The following is an 18,586-nucleotide window of genomic DNA, read 5'->3' as shown; positions in this document are numbered from 1 at the left end:
AGAAAAGATGTGTATTTACCAGGTCTCCTGATGGTAGTTCAATGTTTCTAAATTGTTCCTTTTACAAACAATGCTGGATCTCCTTACACAGGTCTCATTGTGCACATGTGTGAGGATTTCTCTAGTCAGATAGATAGCAAGAAGTGGAATTGCTGGATCTAAACACATTCACATTTTTTTAATGGGCAAAGGATTTGAAAATATACAAAAGGCTAATAAGCACATGAAAAAATGTTCAACATCATTAGTAGGGAAATGCAAATCAATACCACAATGAGATACCCTGTCACATCCCCAAGGACAGCTATAAGCAAAGACAAACAATAACAAGTGTTGACATGGCAATGGAGAAATAAGAACCTTCATATACTGCTGGTGAGCGTGTCAGGTGGTGCAGCCACCTTGGAAGAGAGTTGGGCAGTTCCTCAGAATGTTAAACATACAGAGTTACCATATGACCCAGCAACCCTACTGCCAGAGAAACAAAAATTTATGTCCACACAAAAACTTGTACCCAAATAAGTGTTTATAGCAACATTATTCATAACAGCCAAAAAAGCAGAAACAACCCAAATGTCATCAACCAATGAATGAATAAACAAAATATGGCATCAATACCTGTATATAATGGAATACTATTCAGGCACAGAAAGGAATGAAATACTAATACATGCTACAATATGGATGAACCTCACTAAAGACCACATATAGTAAAATCCCATTTATATGAAATGTCTGGAATAGGCAAATCTATAGACAAAAAGTAGATAGTGCTTGCCTAGGGCTGGGGGGAGGGGAAGGAGGAGAAATGTGGAATGTTATAGACTAAATGTTTGTGGCCCCCCAGAATTCATATGATGAAACCCTACCCATCCCCCCCAAGTGATGGTATTAGGAGGTGGGCCTTTGGGAGATAGTTAAGTCTAGATGAGGTAATGAGGGTGGAATCCTTCGGAATGGGATTAGTGCCCTTAAGGGTTCCCAGAGCTCTTGCTTCCTCTCTCTGCTCTCCACCATGTGAGGATACAATGAGACGTACCAATAGGTAGTCTGCAACCCGGAAGAGGGTCCTCACTAGAACCTGACCATGCTGGCACCCTGATCCTGGACTTCCAGTCTCTGGAACTGTGAGAAATAAACTTCTGTTGTCTATAAGTCACCCAGTCTATAGTTTTTTTGTTACAGCAGCCCAAGCTAAGACAGGGAGCGAATGTTAATGGGCACAGGGTTTCTTTTTTGGATGATGAAAATGTTCTAAAATTAAGATTATGGTGATGACTGCACAACTCTGTAAATATACTAAAAAAAAACCATTGAATAGTATATTGCAAATGGGTGAAATTTACGGCATATAAATTAGATTTATATCTGTTAAAAAAGCTGTTAAAAAAAAACCACAAGGCACATTTTTAACGCCAAACTGTGTTCCATGAAGACTGTATCAGTTGACACTCTGTTGTGCACTTTTTCACACAGTGATTACAAAGCAGCATTTTACTACTAAATATGGAGCCTATATTCATGGTATTTATCTTTTTAAACGGAGACTGAACAAAATTGATTCATTCAACAAATATTTGTTGAGCCTCTACCATGTGCCAGACACAGTTCTAGGGCAGATACAGTGAGGAAGAAGCCAGACGTGCTGCCTGCGCTCACTGAGCTAACAACACTGGCGACGGAGAACACCTCCTCAAACCTCACAGCCTAGGGGTACCTCTGGTCCAAGGTCGGCCTTGGATTAAGCTTTCAAGCCTTCACCAGAAATTTCATTCCACCATCCTCTTTCTCAACCTCCTTCTACAAAATCCATAAAGGCACTCTTTGCCTGAGAAAGTACAAACTGTGTACAAAGCTATAAGAAACACGTCTTTTTGGTCTGCCCCTAACGGGGCAGCAAGCACTTAATGGCCATGTACTTGAGGAACCCATAGATGTACAAGCCTGGGCCAGGCCTTAGGAAGCTCACAGGGAGAGGCAGAATCCTGGGCATGAAAACAAATGGGTAAACCCAGGGGTGTGGGCACAGAGGACTTTGTCCAGGAAACAGTACAACATGGTAACGGTGAAAACAGCCAACATTTAACGTACTCCCCAGTCGGTGCTAGGTACGTAATACATACAATCTTGCTTCATCCACAAAGTCACCCAACAAAACAGATATTATCACTGAAGAGAAACTGAGGATTAGGAGGGTGAAGCGAATTACTCAAGCAGCACAGCTAGTGACTGGCTGAGGCAGGATGCAGACGCAGACATCCTGCGTACAAAGTGCAGGTTCTTTCGACACCATCAGGCAGGCCCTAACGAAGGGCCTTAGCTCAGGTGAGGCTCCAGGGGCCGGAGCTCTTGGGGCACCCACAGGTGATCAGGTTTGGAGAGAATAACACACACTGACCTAATTCAACGGAAGTCCAAGGACAAACTGGACTCTGGTCTAGTCTCTAAAACTGGGGCTTGGATGTTAGCAAGCAGAAGAGTACTCATGTTAGCATAAAAAGAGATTTTACTGCAGGGATTTTTCTCATCCACTGTGACCACCTGACAGAGAAGCTGACTCTCTCAGGACGTTTCCGCTACTCTTTGAGGGCCAGTTCAAGCACCAGCAGCTCCAAAAAATCCTCCCAGAATCCCCTCAGAATTGGTTCAGAGAACTGGCTGGAAGGCAAGACATGGTACTGATAGCCAGGCTTTGGAGTCTGTAGGCCTGGATTTAAATCCTGGCTCAATCATGTACTTTTTGTGGGACCCCACACCGTTCATTTCACCTCTCTGAACCCCAGTGTTCTCACCTGTAAAAGGGGGATAAAACTGTCACCCCACTAGATCATTGTTTATTCAGTGATTTAACAAATGGTTACTGAGCCCCTACTATGAGCCAGATACCACATTAGGAAGTCGGGTTACAAAGATGATCAACATGCAGCCCCTGCTCTCACATAGGTCAGAGTCTGATCTGGGAGACAGACAAGTTAACAGTCATACCTGCTGTGGCCAGTACAGGAGCCACCAGCCACCTGGACCTACTGAGCACCTGAAATGTGGCTCATTCAAGTTGAGAAGGGCTGTAAGTGTAAAACACATACTGGACTTCAAAGACTTAGTAAGATCAAAAAGAAGATAAAATATCTCATTAATAATTTTTTTCACAAATTAGAATGATAATATATGGAAATACTGGGTTAAATAAAACATTATTAACATTAATTTCACCAGTCTCTTTTTACTTTTTTAATGCGATTATTAGAAAGTTTTAAATTGCATACGTGGCTCAAATTATATGCTGACTGGACCACGCTAGTTAATCAAATTCAGTGAAGTCATGGGACTTCCCTGGCATCCCAGTGGTTAAGACTCTGAGCTTCCAGTGCAGGAGGTGTGGGTTCGATACCTGGTCGGGGAACTAAGATCCTGCATGCGGCGTAGTGGAGCCAAAAAAAAACAAAAAAATTCAGTGAGGTCAATGAGGGCTGTGAACAGGTCAGTGACGGGGGGACTAGAGGAGAACAGAGGGCCCAGGTGGGGATAGGGGGATATCAGTGAAGACTTCCTGGCAGTACCATCTAAACTGAGACCTGAAAAATAATAAGGCAAGGGGGGGGGGGCAATCCAGGCCGCAGGGACAGCGAGTACACAGGCCCAGCTGTAAGAAAGAACAAGGCAGATCATTCATAACAGTCTGGCAGCCAGCAAGAGTGACGGGCTTGGGGAGGAGACGGGGAAGGAAGAGGGAGCACAGGAGGTTAGTGAGGTAGATGCGCCAGAGTATAAAGAGCTCAGAAGCCATGTTAAAGAACTTCATCTTGAGGGCAGAGAGGAGCCAGGGAGGGTATGAAGCAGGTGGGTAAGAGATTAGTTACCAGGAATGTATGCAGCACCAGGATCACCAGCAAAGGCAGGGAGAGGAGGGAAAGGAGAATATCTGATGCTCTGTTGAGCTGCTACTCTGGGTCAGACATTAGGCTAAACCCTTTTAGACGCACCCATGTTACAGATAATGAAAACTGAGGCTCACAGAGGGTGACTTGCCCAAGGTCACAGGATTCTTAAGTGGAAGAAATGGGATTGAAACCCAGTTAGGTCTAGGTCCCAAAACCCAAGTGCTTGGCCAACTGGTGCTGAGATGTGAAAAGCTGTCTGAGAGAATAATAATGGACTTTACCTTAATGGCAATGAAAAGCATTAAACATGTAAAGCAGCAGACTGTGACAATCAGATTTATATTTTAAAAAGAGCTTTGAAGCTGTAGTATAAAAGGCTATCAGAGGGCTTCCCTGGTGGCGCAGTGGTTGAGAGTCCGCCTGCCGATGCAGGGGACACGGGTTCGTGCCCCGGTCCGGGAAGATCCCACATGCCGCGGAGCGGCTGGGCCCGTGAGCCATGGCCGCTGAGACTGCGCGTCCGGAGCCTGTGCTCCGCGGCGGGAGAGGCCACAGCAGTGAGAGGCCCGTGTACCGCAAAAAAAAAAAAAAAAGGCTATCAGAGGTGTGAAGGAAACCACGACAATCCAGATGAGAGGTCATACTGCAATATACTGGGGCAGTGGCAGAAAGATGAAGAGAAAGGGACATGATGCAGGAGCTGCAAAGGGCCTTGCTCTGTGCCTGATAACTAGTAGGTCCTCAATAAACAGAGTAACCATTTGTCCAAGGTTTGCCCAAGACACAGGACCTGTTTATGCCTGCTGCTCAGGCATAAATTAACTGTGCCCATTTTACTCTTAAAACCGTCCAGATTTGCACAACAAATAACATGTCACCGTTTCAGTTAGGATCTGTTGACTAAAAGAAGCAGCCTGTCCCTAGCAGAGCTGGATAAACACTGCAGATTCTCAGTTAGGGATCACCTCTGAGACCTTCTACCCTCTCCCCAACCAGGAGCCCAGGACAACCAAAGGGCCCCAACCCTGCAGCAGTGCAGGGCTCTGTCAGGCCTTCCTACCAGGAGAGACCCCTGCCGCACCAGCAATGTGGACTCCAACTGCCTCTTGGGACAGGTGCGTGGGGAGGCCACTCTCAGACATTATTCCCCAATTTGTATTACTGTTGATGATGATAATGATGATAATGACAACACCGAATCTCTTTTTTCATCTTTTGACCCCGCCCCGTGGCATGTGGAATCTTAGCTCTCCCACCACGGATCAAACCCGCACCCCCTGCATTGGTGTCGTCGAGTCTTAACCACTGGGCCGCCAGGAAAGTCCTCCGAATCATTTTTTAAGCACTGATTATATGGCAGGCACTACTCCTGCCAAGCAAATTGCTGGGTGGGCATCTTCTCTTTTGATCCTCGCCCCAACTCTGTTGGGTGGATATTACTGCCAGCCTCCTTTTACAGATGGGAAAGTAGATTAAACCATTTTGTCAAGGTCATACAGCTAGTTAGTTTAAAGGGCTGGATTTGAATCCAGTTCTGTTCAACTCCAGCCAAGGTTCCTAACCGCTGCACTCCATAGTCCGAGTTTTGGTGGCCACTATGTGACCCCATAAGCAAAGCCTGGACAGACCAAGTGCACTCCCCATAATGAAAGCAAACCCCCAAACCAGCAGGAACCATCAAGTACCCTCAAGGTCCCCAGCCCTCAACTAGCCCCCACTAACTGCACACTCCAAGAGGTCCCCATCTCCCACCCTTTCAGAGAACCCTTTACCTGTCCCTCACCGCCTCTTCAAAGTATGTCCCGAAATGCTAGAGGCGGGCGTGGGGCAGGTCGGGACCGCCCAACAACCTACACTCAGTATCAGTGGGCGGGTCCCCAAAGAGATTTCCCCCCCCAAGAAACCCATCCCACATACTGCCCACGTTCAGAACCCTCAAACACCCAAAGAGCAAACCCCAAGTCTCGGATGGAGCAAACTCCCATCAGCGGGAACCCCGGCCTGGTTACCGCGAACCCCCGAAGGCCAGGCCGCACCTGCAGCCGCTGCGTATCCCGGGGAGGGTGACGTCCTCTTCCAACACCGAGTCCATCATGGACACAGAGGAGGTGGCGGCGTTGGTATCTGGCGGCGTCGCCACTGGTTTCCCTCCCCCCCTCCTGCCCCCCGTCGCGACCCGCCCGGCTCCCGAGGTCCCCGCCCCCTCCAACCCAGGTCTCGTTGGGACTCCGGCGGCGCCGCTGGAATTCAAACCGCAGCCGCTGCCATCTTTCCCGGCGCTTCTTCCTACGGAAACGAGGCGGGGTCACCGAGGAGCGCGCTGTGAAGCCGAGACCGGGCCGGGCAGCGCGGGCGGGCGCCATCTTAACTAATGGCAGGGGGGCGGGGGGTCTGCACTTGCGCCAGCAAGACTTAAGGAAAGAGAGGCAGGATGCCATTTTTAGTGAGGGCACTCGGGCCGAGGCCAGGGCAGGTGCCATCTTTGTTGAGGGCTGAATCGGCCTTGGGCCGTTAATTTAAGCGGGAGATGGGAATCCAGCACCTCTTGGCACCCGCAGAGTACCTAACCAGGTTTGTACTTTTCTAGAATAATGACTCCGAACCTTAGGGTCTGGGCACCCCAAAATCTTCCACCTTGAGTTGAAACTCAGATAATCCGGTGCTGCCTCGCTTTAGAAAAATCCTACCTACAGAATCCTGACTCAAGCAGTAATTTGCACACTTAGTTTGAAACGAAGAAGCTCATCCCTATGAGCCTAGTGGTCAGGGACTCTCCCTCTCCAATCTCTCACCTGGTGAGCCTTTATTACCGTTAGGGCTCAAATGCACCTGAGATCAGTAAACTGAGCCCAAGAGAGAGGAAAGCCTCACCGAAGGTCATGTACCATAAGTCGGTCAACTGGAGCCAGACCCGTGGTTCCTGCCAACTATATCCGAGCTCTCTCCATAACCCTGGCTGCCTTTCTTAAAGCAAATAGCAATCACCAAACACCTAGATAATTTAGCAGAGCTTGGCCAGTGAAATCGACCTTCCTCTCTTAACTCAGTGTTGCTACCCTTTCTCTGCAGACTGTCAGGACTGTTCTCAGTCCTGCCTGAAAATAACTTGAAAAGATGAGTGACTGGGTAGATGTACCTGTCCTCCGTCAGCCTCAGTTTCCTCGTTCTTTCCAAACGAGGCCTTCTTTAATCCTCTAATCTACATCAAGCCCTTTCTTGTATTCTTAGCAATCTGTATTTTTCCTCTGTGGCGCTTACCACATTTTGCAGTTCTTTACTTCCGTATATAATTATTTTAACTGTGTCCCTTTTGCAGTAGACTGGAAGCTCGGTGAGGGCAAAGACTGTGTTCTGAATTGTTCACGGCTGTATCCCCAATACTTAGCACTGTGCCTGCCACCCAGCAGGTGTTTAAATATATATGTTGAGTGAATGATTCAATCAATCTGGAAAATGGGGCTAATACCTATCCTGCAAGGTTTTTTTTTAATCCATTTTATTGAAGAATTATTGATTTACAATGCTGTGTTAGTTTCTGCTGTACAGCAAAGTGATTCAGTTACATGTATATACATATTTTTTTCATATTCTTTTCCATAAGTTTATTACAGAATATTGAATATAGTTCCCAGTGCTATATAGTAGGACCTTGTTGTTTATCCATTCTATATATACTAGTTTGCATATTATCCTGCAAGGTTTTTATGACAATGTAGAGATGACCTAAGATACATTTAGTAGCTCAGTCAATGGTAATCCCATCTCTCTCTCTCTCTCTCTCTCTCTCTCTCTCTCTCTCTCTCTCTCATACACACACACACACACACACACACACCTACCTTTAGTGAAGGCTACAAGGCTCATGGTCCTGCACCTGTCCCTCTTCCATTCCCAGATCTTCAACCACCCCCAGAATCAGCAATAAAATAACAGCCTGAAAGACAGTGGGCAGGAACCAGCTGGCACACAGGGAAGGGGCAGTCCCTGAATCCCTGGACCCAACAGTCCTTGCCAATGCTAAGTTCAACCAGTGAGATGAGTGTGTCCAAAAGCAGGGAAGCTGGCGTGTCAGGATTCCTGCCCTGGTTCTGCCACTGACTCTCTCTGATCTTTGCCAGACTGCTCCTTTTCTCTGGGTCTCAGTTTCCGCAGCTGTAAAATAAGAGGGTGGGACTGGATGGATGTCTCCGGACCTCACAGCTCTGGAGCAGATTTCTTTGTGTTGATTTCAAAGCTACTAACGCACAACCAGCTCTATTCTGGTGAGGGAGTCTGAGTTACAAATCATCACTTCTCAGATGAAGGAACTAACTTTCCATCCAGCAGATGAAAGCTCTTGAGAAAGGACACAAGGAAGAGGATGTGCACAGTTTGACATTCCTTACGTGACACTCGTACCGGGTATATCACAGGCACCACCGCATCTAACCCTCACAACCACCCTCAACATAGGTGTTACTGTTATCCCCATTTCTCTTACAGATGAGAAGACTGAGGCTGAAAGAGGTAAAAATAATTTATGGTCTCCCTGCTGCTAAGTGGCAGAGCTGGAATTTGAGCCTAGGTCCCTCTGAACCCCAAAACCCTAATTGTTTCAGGAAGCCTGTCTTCTCTATTTGTTTGTTTTTCTCCACTTTAGAATTTAGGATTAAGAGGTAAGGTCTACACTCAGACAACGGTATTTCAGGGATGTGTTCACCAGACTCTACTCCTTGGGCATGTGCTTCGAGGTGGCCATGAGATGAATCTGAGTGTGGGCAATATAATTTCAGGACTGGAAGTCTGGGCGCCTGGATTCTGACTTTGGAAAGTCCTCCAACTTATCCTGGGACCTGGCGTCTCTTCCCCTTGCTCCTCCTTGGTTTTTCCTGTGTAAAATGGGACAGACAACGCTGAGCTCACTTGGTTACATTAGATACTTTGGAATCTATAAAGAAGGAAGAGCCGGGGAGGAATTCTCCTTATGATTAATCCATTGCCCATTCGGTGAATGGCCATATTCCTGGTTTGTGTGCTAAACATTTTAGTGAACCAGGAAACTGAAAATAGAATCAATTGCACAAAAGATGGGCTATTTGGGAAGTTGTTTTCCTGTTTTCATGGTCAGGGATGAAGCCCTTTGCCCTGTCTCTGTCTCACCATGGCCTTTCTTTCTGCCAAGCCTGGAGGTGACGTCACTACCACCAGCTGTTTGGGCTATCTGGCGCCATCTCCCTGACGACAGCCACCCAGCCACAAAGCTGGCATTATTATTTCCTTGGGCAAGGTCATATTGAATGGCTGGGAGGAAGTCCCTTGCAGCCAGATGTTTCTCATTAGGGTAGAACCCTCAAGACACAGAAGCTGCCATTACTAACGGCAAGAATAGCTTTTTATAGAATCAATACATACACACTGCTACTTTGCACTATTTCATTTTATCCTTAGAACACTGTGAAGTAGATTGGGATGACTGCCCTGCGCTTCAGGTCAGGAAACAAGACTCAGGGAGGGGAAGAGATTTGCCCAAGGCCACACTTCCTTCCTTCCTTTCTCTCTCTCTCTCTTTCTCTCTTTCTTCCTTAGCTTTTTGTTTAGAAATAATTTCAGGCTTAGAAAAAAGTTGCAAAAGTGTGCAAAGATTTCCTTGTATAGCCTTCACCCAGCTTCCTAAATTACTAACATTTTAGGGTTGGCCAAAAAGTTCGTTCGGATTTTTCCCTGCTATCTTACAGAAAAACCCGAATGAACTTTTTGGCCAACCCAATACATAACCATAGCACAATTGTCAAAAATAAGAAATTACATTGAAAGGATACGATTCACTACAGACATTTTAGAATTTAATCAATTTTCCCATTAATGCCATTTTTCTGGCTCAGGATCCAATCCAGGATTTGACATTGCATTTAGCTGTTATGTCTCCTCACCCCCCTCCAATCTGTGGCAATTCCTCTGCCCATGCCTTTCATGATGTTGACACTTCAGAAAAGTTCTTGCCAGTTATTTGACAGAATGTTCCTATTTGGGGGTTCATGTGGTGTTTCCTCGTGATAAAACTGAGGTTGTGCACTTTTGGCAAAAGTACCACAAAAGTGATGCTGTGCCTTTCTCAGGTACCAGGAGGCAGGTGATGTTAATATGTCTCATTAATTGGTGCTGTTAACTCTGTTTTCTTGCGTAAGGTAGTATCTGCCAAGATTCTCCATGGTAAAATTACTATTTTTATAATTAATAAAAATCTTGTGTTGATATTTGAAACTATGTAAATATCCTGTTTTTCATCAAATTTTCACCTACTTATTTTAGCATCCACTGATATATTTTTTTTTTTTTTGGCTGCATTGGGTCTTCATTGCTGCGTGCAGGCCTTCTCTAGTTGCAGTGAGCGGGGGCTACTCTTCCTTGCGGTGTGCGAGCTTCTCTTTGCGTTGGCTTCTCTTGTTGCTGAGCACGGGCTCTAGGCGCACGGGCTTCAGTAGTTGTGGCACGCAGGCTCAGTAGTTGTGGCTTGCAGGCTCTAGAGCGCAGGCTCAGTAGTCGTAGCCCACAGGCTTAGTTGTTCCCCAGCACGTGGGATCTTCCTAGACCAGGGCTTAAACCCCTGTCCCTTGCATTGGCAGGCAGATCCTTAACTACTGCACCACAAGGGAAGCCCCCATTGATAATTCTCACCCAAAACAATTATCACAGGGCTGTTTGCCAGCTGACAATGTCCTGCTTTCATCATTCCTTCTATCTTTATTAATTGGAATGCCACTGTAAGGAAGAGCTTTCTCTTCTCCCTCATTTATTCAGTTGTTTATTTAAACCAGTATGAACTCGTGGATATTTGCTTTATTTTGTGAGTTAAAATACATTACTATCATTATTTCTCTCGTTGCCCAAATTGTCCTAGTTTTGGCCAAGTCATCCTTTGAATACACAGGTGTGCCAAGATTCAGACCCAGGTCTGTCTGGTCCCAAGGTCAGCAGTATTTCTGGCTTGTCACCTGCCCCCTTGCTCACAGGAACTCCTCCCAGCCAACCCTCACCACCAGCAGTCCCTGACCAGTTCCCAGTTGTTACCCACTGTCTTCCCCATAGTGTGCTTGGTCACTAAGCCAGTGATGCCTTCTAGGACCAGCATCTAACCCCAGGCTGTGCACATAGCTCAATGCCAGTTTGCCAAATTAACTCAAGTCCTAACTTCTCAAGATGGGAAGAAAACAGAAATACTCCATATCAAGGGAAGAGCATGTAGATCATTAGGCTAAAGAGGGTAATACACATCAACACCATATGATCTCAGACCTGCCAATTCTACTTTCTCAGCTTCTTTTCTTACCTGTAAACTCAGTACATTAAACAAAAACATGGAGGCTCCCTTCAGCTCTGATATTCCATGAATAACTGATACCAGTTACCATGTACTGAGTGCTTTCTGTGTGCCAGGCGCTATGTTAAAACCTTACATTCAATCCTCACAGTAACCATTTGAAACGGACTGATTATGCTCCAATTTTATAGTCGACAAAACTGAGGCTTAGAGAGGAGAGGGATTTGCCTGACCATCCAGCTGCTAAATGTTGGAGCTGGGAGCTGAACCCAAATTTTATTCTGAATCCCAGGCTCTTAATCATTATGCCATTTGCCTTTCACTGAATTACTAGTATCCCTGCAGTCACCAGCTGGTTAAAATGCAGATAAGTAATTATAAATCAAAGTAAAACATTTGAAATACTTTGTTAGTATAAGAAAAATAAGTGTAAGATTCTAGGGACACAAAGAAAAGAGATGAGTCATTCTGACTGAGAGGTTGGGGGAAGGTGTTTTATAAGCAAGATCTATGCCCTGCAGAAGCAGGGTAGAAACCTGTATATGCCATATGGGCCCCAGCTGCTCACTTTTTAACGCCAGCAGAAATAAAATAAAATTGCTATTTGATGCAACGCCATTTACAAAGCCCATGTCACTTTCTTTGATGCTGTCTCATAATTCAGACGTTTGTTATCCTTTATGAATAAGGAAACTGATTCTCAAGAGACATGAACTGATTTTCCCAAAGTCACACAATAAGCTAGTGACAGAGAAAGAAACTTGGACCTCAGTTTTCTAATTCCCAAAAGGTGGTGCTCCTGAATTTTTTTTTTTTTTTTTTGGAAACTTCCAGAAGGTGTCCCAAATCGAGATCTCCCTGCCTGAATTGATCTTGCTGAGTACCATGGCCAGATCCCCATGCAGCTAAACCCAGAGGCTTGGCTGTAAGAGAGTCAAAGACTTCTGGGAAAACTGTCCTGAGTTACCAGGGAAAGCTTTCAAGCACCCTTCCCAGCTGCACACTTGAATATGTAAAACAGCAACAGCTGTAGGCAAAGAAGGATAATTGAACTAATCAACTGTCTGGACATTTTGCAGGTTAAAAGAATCTTGATGTCTTAATAGTGATTAAATGTGGTGAATTCCTAATAAAAGAACAGACCAGGACCTAGCGAAGGTGGACCGCAAAGAGGTGGCTACAGCACCTATTTCCTCAAAGGGATCAATGTAAAAGGCTCTTTGCCTTTGCATATGCCTTCCCCTCTGTGTGGCAAGCCACCAGGTACACTGCACAGGTTGTGCCCTGTTGAGGACACCCAGCCAAGGACGGGCGGAGGCTTGAAATCCAGTCCATGCTCTGCTTGCCAGGCTGTGGGCTCTGCTTCCCAAGCTGAGTCCATACCAAAGCAGGGGCATCTCTTCCTAACTCTCCCAAAGGAACTCTTTGTGCTAGTGGTTCTTTTTTTTTTTTTTTTAATATTTATTTATTTGGCTGTACCAGGTCTTAGTTACGGCATGCGGGATCTTTGCTGCCATGTGTGGGATCTTTAGTTGTGGCATGTGGTATCTAGTTCTGTGACTAGGGATTGAACCTGGGCCCCCTGCATTGGGAGCATGGAATCCCAGCCACTGGACCACCAGGGATGTCCCTGTGCTAGTGGTTCTTAAGGGTCTAGAATACCTTTCCTTCCTCTTCTCTGCCTAATTCCCAGAGTTTCCCCAACCATAGTTTAAGAGAATGTCCTGGGCCACAATCTACGTAGCTGCCCCACCTCTGAACTTGCGGAACACCCTGGTCTTATTTATGGCACTCACACAGCTCTGTAACTGTCCATTAACTTGCCTGTCTCCTCTATTAGACTGGGGTCCCTGAGAACAGGACTTTATTTTAAATCCGTTTTATTGAGATATAATTTATATGCAGTAAAATGCACCCAATTTAAGTATACATTCTGATGTGTTTTGACAAATGTGTACACCCATGTAACCACCACCACAGCCAAGGTATAGAACAGTGCTCTCCAAAAGAACTTTCTGGGATGATGGAGGTGTTCTGAATTAGCACTGTCCAATAGGGTAGCCACTGGCCACATGTGGCTATTGAACCCTGGAATTGTGGTTATGGGAATGAGGAACTTAAGTCTTTTAACTTTTTTGGGGGCGGGGGGAGGGCCTCACCTCGTAGCATGTGGGATCTTAGTTCCCCGACCAGGGATGGAATCCACGCCCCCTGCGGTGGAAGCACACAGTCTTAACCACTGGACTGCCACGGAAGTCCCAGTTTTTATCTTTTTTTGAAGTATAGTTGATTTACAATATTGGGTTAGTTTCAGGTGTACAACATAGTAATTCGTTTTTTGCTTTGTTTTTTTGCAGATTATATTCCGTTATAGGTTATTACAAGATATTGGGTATAATTCCCTCTGCTATACAGTAAATCCTTTTTGCTTCTCTATTTTATGTATTTTACTTTGAATCTGTTAATCCCATACTCCTAATTTGTCCCTCCCCCATCCCTCTCCCCTTTGGTAACCATAAGTCTGTTTTCTAGGACTCTCTAGACTAAGACTCTGTTTCTGTTTTGTATATGGATTTATTTGTATTATTTTTTAGATTCTACATATAAGTGATATCATTAAGTATTTGTAAAATTTTTATCTTAAATTTAAATAACCACATGAGGCTAGTGGCAACTGTATTAGCATTGATATAAAACATTTCCATCACCCCAAAAAGCTCCCATGTGATCCAGTCCCAATCAATCTCCCTTCCACTTCAGGAAACCATGATCTACTTTCTATCATTAAAGATTTGCCTTTTCTAGAGTTTCAGGTACCTGGCGTCATACAGTATGTACACTTTCTGTGCCTGGCTTCTTTTGAAAACAGGTACTTTTTGGTTTTTTTTTTTTGGTTTTTTGCGGTACTGCGGGCCTCTCACTGCTGTGGCCTCTCCCGTTGCGGAGCACAGGCTCCGGACGCGCAGGCTCAGCGGCCATGGCTCACGGGCCCAGCCGCTCTGCGGCATGTGGGATCTTCCCGGACCAGGGCATGAACCCGCGTTCCCTGCATCAGCAGGCGGACTCTCAAACACTGAGCCACCAGGGAAGCCCAAAACAGGCACTTTTAATTCTATATCCTAAAGTCTATCATAGTGCCTGGCAGATAATAGGTGTTTAATAAATGTTGGTGAAAGAGTGAATTATAAACCTTAATTAGAATTAATGATCTTATCCCAAACACTCTTTTTTCCCCACCTAATAGAATACAAGAGTGAAAAAGGCACTCACAGAGACCATCTAACTAAATCTCTTGGATGTACCAATGGAAATACTGAGACCCAGATGGGTTCCGTGGCCTGTCCCAGTTCACTCTGTAAACTTAAAGCGAAGGTTACAGCCTACATGTGCAGACACCAAGGCTTGTACTCTTCTCACTTCCCAATACCCACCTGCCATCCGTTTCCCATAGGCCAACATGGCAACTCTGTGAATCCCTGTGGGATCACAGGGATGCCTTCAAGATGCCATGCTGCCTACTTCAGCCTCCTGTGGATGCCATCCTGGCCCTAGATCACCTACCGAACCACAGAAACAGCAGCGATTAAACTCAGAAAAGTATCTCGTTTCATTCCAAGCATACCTAAAACCTAGGAGTGACCTTCCTCCAATACGGGGCTGTGGGTTGGTTTTCTGCTCAGAAAACAAGCCACCCGGTACCGCTCAATAGAGAAAGAATAACACTGCATTTATTGAAGACCTCCTAAATAAAAGGGAGAGAGGAAAGGACCTACCATTCATTATAGATGTGGCATGTGCTGGGGTGCTTCACATATGATTTCACTTAACCTCAGTGCGACCTTAAGAGGTCAGCATCATTATTCCTTCTACAGGTGAGGACAGTAGGATTAAGAGCCATCAGTCATCTTGCCCAGGATACTACAGTGTGGAGCCTGCACTGGAATCCTCTCTGCTTCCAAAGCTGACACTCTTTATACTACAACCTATTGTGTTTTAGAACTCAGTTAAAGAGCTTTTCTATTGATGTTCCAGGATGCATCCTTTCATTAGTAAAAGCTAAGTAATCTATATTGTTGTTTGCTGGGAAACTCAGCTAAATTAGGTGCCAATTGCTAATGTAGCCTTAGCCTAGCTTTGCTGGTATACTTCTATCTCCTCTTTGGTATACTAAACTGGTACTTTTATCCTTTATTTAGTGGTTTAATGATCTCTGTCTTTTAATACAAAAGGTGAGGTACAGATTATAAGTAAATGAAGTTCATTCTTTACTCAGGACCAATAACCTGTTAACACTGCTACCTTTTCATTTTAACTGAAGGAGATTCAAAATGTAACTGTTACCAAACTCTGATCCTTGCTCCTGCATATAAAGGCCTCTCCATTTCAGACAATTGCTTTGGAGATTAATGGCCCATTGGAGTCTATACAATTTGCTTAATTGCCCCCAAATTATTATCTCAACTAAAACAGAATCTTCAGAGACAACCATTAATGTCTTTATCCTTGTCTGGAAGAATCTCCTCTCTTGGCAAAAATAGCTTCTTCAAATGAAACTGGATAATCCCCTGGCCATGGTTATTAAAGATAACAATGGCTCATTTTAAAAATGTTTTGGGGGAATTAAAAAGCTGAGATTTAGCCTGTTCTGCAAGCTATTGAAAATAAAGGCAGGAGGGGGAGGACAACAAAAGCATCCAAATATCAGACTAAGTTTGCTTCCTACCCAGTCAGCACAGGCCACGATGTTTGAGGATATGCAATCCAGTCTGTGGGCGAGATCTGTCTCTGCCCTATGGGAGTGAGCTTCATCGGCACCATTCCGCTGAAGGAAATTTTGTGCTGTTTGTTCCCAGTGCCACTCAGAAACGTCCCTATTTACAAATGACTTGGTGCTGCCCCAGATAACAGTCTATTTGGTTTTTGGTTTAGGCTTGCGTTACTTTAAAGCTTACGAACAGCAGTTCTTACATGCCTTTACCGTATTTACCAGTGTAAACCCTGCAGTACATTACTGTATTTACCAGTGTAAACCCTGCAGTACAGCAGATTCCATCACTCATTCATTCACTAACATTTATTGAGCACCTTTTGGTACCAGGGCCATGCTTGGTTACATATACATTAATGTATATATATACATTATATATATAAATGTATGTATATATTATATATATATACATTATATATATAAATGTATGTATATATATACATACATTTAATGTATATATATACATTAAAAGATGTATACAGGGGCTTCCCTGGTGGCGCAGTGGTTGAGAGTCCGCCTGCCGATGCAGGGGACACAGGTTCGTGCCCCGGTCCGGGAGGATCCCACATGCCGCGGAGCGGCTGGGCCCGTGAGCCATGGCCGCTGACCCTGTGCATCCAGAGCCTGTGCTCCAAAATGGGAGAGGCCACAGTAGTGAGAGGCCCGCGTACCGCAAAAAAAAAAAAAGATGTATACAGTCCCAGCTCTCAAACTGAACAGATAATTTGATAGTAGAGAGTATCATCATCATCTTCTTCTTCTTTATCATCATGTTATTATCATGAATGAATGTTGGATTTTGTCAAATACTTTTTCTGCATCTATTGAGAGAATCCTCATAAGATTTTTTTCAGTCTGTGTGAATTTCATTGATTTTCAAGTATCACACCAACTGTGCATTCATGGAATAGATTCCAGTTGGTCGTGAAATACTATATATATATATAATATATAATTATTAAATTATATACTAAATATATTTTATATATTGCTGTATTTAATTTGCTTAAGTTTTCTTAAAAATATTTGTGTCTGTGTTCTGTCTGTAGTTTTTCTTTTCTTGTGATGTTTGTCTGGTTTTGGCATCAGGGTAACGCTAGTCTAACAGAATGAATTGGGAAGTATTATCTCCTTTTTAATTTTCCGGGCCAAGTTTGTGCGGAATTGATATTATGTTTCATGGAATTCACCAGCGAAGCTATCTAGGCCTGGAGTTTCCTTTGTGGAAGGTTGTTAAATATAAATTCGATGTCTTTAATAGTTATAGGCCTCCTTAGGTTATCTGTTTGAGTGAGCTTTGGTAATCTGTGTCTTTCAACGAATCTGTACATTTCACCTGTCATCAAATTTATTGGCATAAACTCCTCTTATTATCCTTTTAATGTCTGTAGGATCTATAGTGACATCCCCTTATTACTGGGTTTTTTGTGTCTTTTAAAAAATTTTTCATGATCATTCTGGCTGGAAATTTATCAATTTTATTGAATTTCTCAACTTCTAGTTCATTGATCTTCTCTTTTGTTTTCTATTTATTTTTGCCCTTATTTTTATTCTTTCTTATCTTCTGCTTACTTGGGGTTTATTTTTCTCTTCCTTTTCTAGTTTAAGATAGAATCTTAGGTCACTGATTCGAGATCTTTCTTTTCTAATATAAACAGTGCTTTGAACTTCCCACTAAGCACTGCTTCAGCTGCATCCCACAAATTTGAAATGTTGTGTTTTCATTGTCATTCAGTTCAAAATACTTTCTATTTTATTCATTTCTTCTTTGACCCATGTGTTATTTACAGGCATGTTAGTTTTTAAGTATTTCAGAATTTTCCAGATATATGTCTGTTACTAATTTTTAATTCCATGCAGAGAACATATTTTGTATGATTTAATATTTTTTAATTTAAGACTTATTTTATGGCCCAGTGTATGGTCTTTCTTGATAAATGTTCCATGTACAGTTGAAAGGAATGTATATCCTGCTATTGTTGAGTGAGTGTTCCATGTAAATTAGGTCAAGTTGGTGACAAGTACTCTGTATCCTTACTACTCTTCTGTCTACTTGTTCTATATGTTATTGAGAGAAGGGTTGCAATCTCCAACTGTAATTGTGCTTTTGCCTGTTTCTCTTTTCAGTACTATCAGTTTTGCTTCATGTGTGCTGAAGCTCTGTTCTTAAGTGCATAAATATTTAGGATTTTTATACCCTCCTGATGAATTTATTCTTTTAGTATTATGAAATAAAATGTAGTGGATTTGCTTTGTTTCTTTTTTTTTTTTTTTTTTTTTTTTTGCGGTACGTGGGCCTCTCACTGCTGTGGCCCCTCCCGCCGCGGAGCACAGGCTCCATAGGCGCAGGCCCAGCGGCCATGGCTCACGGGCCCAGCCGCTCCGCGGCATGTGGGATCCTCCCAGACCAGGGCACGAACCCGTGTCCCCTGCATTGGCAGGCAGACTCTCAACCACTGCGCCACCAGGGAAGCCCAACACATAATGTATTTTTAAACAACATATTCCATTTCCCATTTTTGGCCATTATATAAAAGAAATTATATTGTATATATTCTATGACTAGCTTTTTTTGCTTGACATTATGTTTTGAGACTCATCCATGATGTATATAGCTGTACTTCATTCATTTTCAACTAC

General features: G+C 43.9%; 1 protein-coding gene across 1 annotated transcript in view; it reads right to left on the bottom strand.

The window, feature by feature from the left end:
- The window catches only part of CDK5RAP2 (CDK5 regulatory subunit associated protein 2), a 180,829-nt gene extending 174,818 nt beyond the window's left edge, over positions 1–6,011 (bottom strand). Inside the window, exon 1 of the mRNA XM_060014248.1 lies at positions 5,918–6,011. Within this exon, the coding sequence (XP_059870231.1) occupies positions 5,918–5,976 (59 nt within the window). The 5' untranslated portion in view covers positions 5,977–6,011. The remainder of the gene's footprint in view (positions 1–5,917) is intronic.
- Positions 6,012–18,586: the final 12,575 nt, after the last annotated feature.

The sequence above is a fragment of the Delphinus delphis genome, chromosome 6 (genome assembly GCF_949987515.2).
Source record: "Delphinus delphis chromosome 6, mDelDel1.2, whole genome shotgun sequence".
NCBI lineage: Eukaryota > Metazoa > Chordata > Mammalia > Artiodactyla > Delphinidae > Delphinus > Delphinus delphis.
This window is presented reverse-complemented; position numbering and strand designations above follow the sequence as displayed.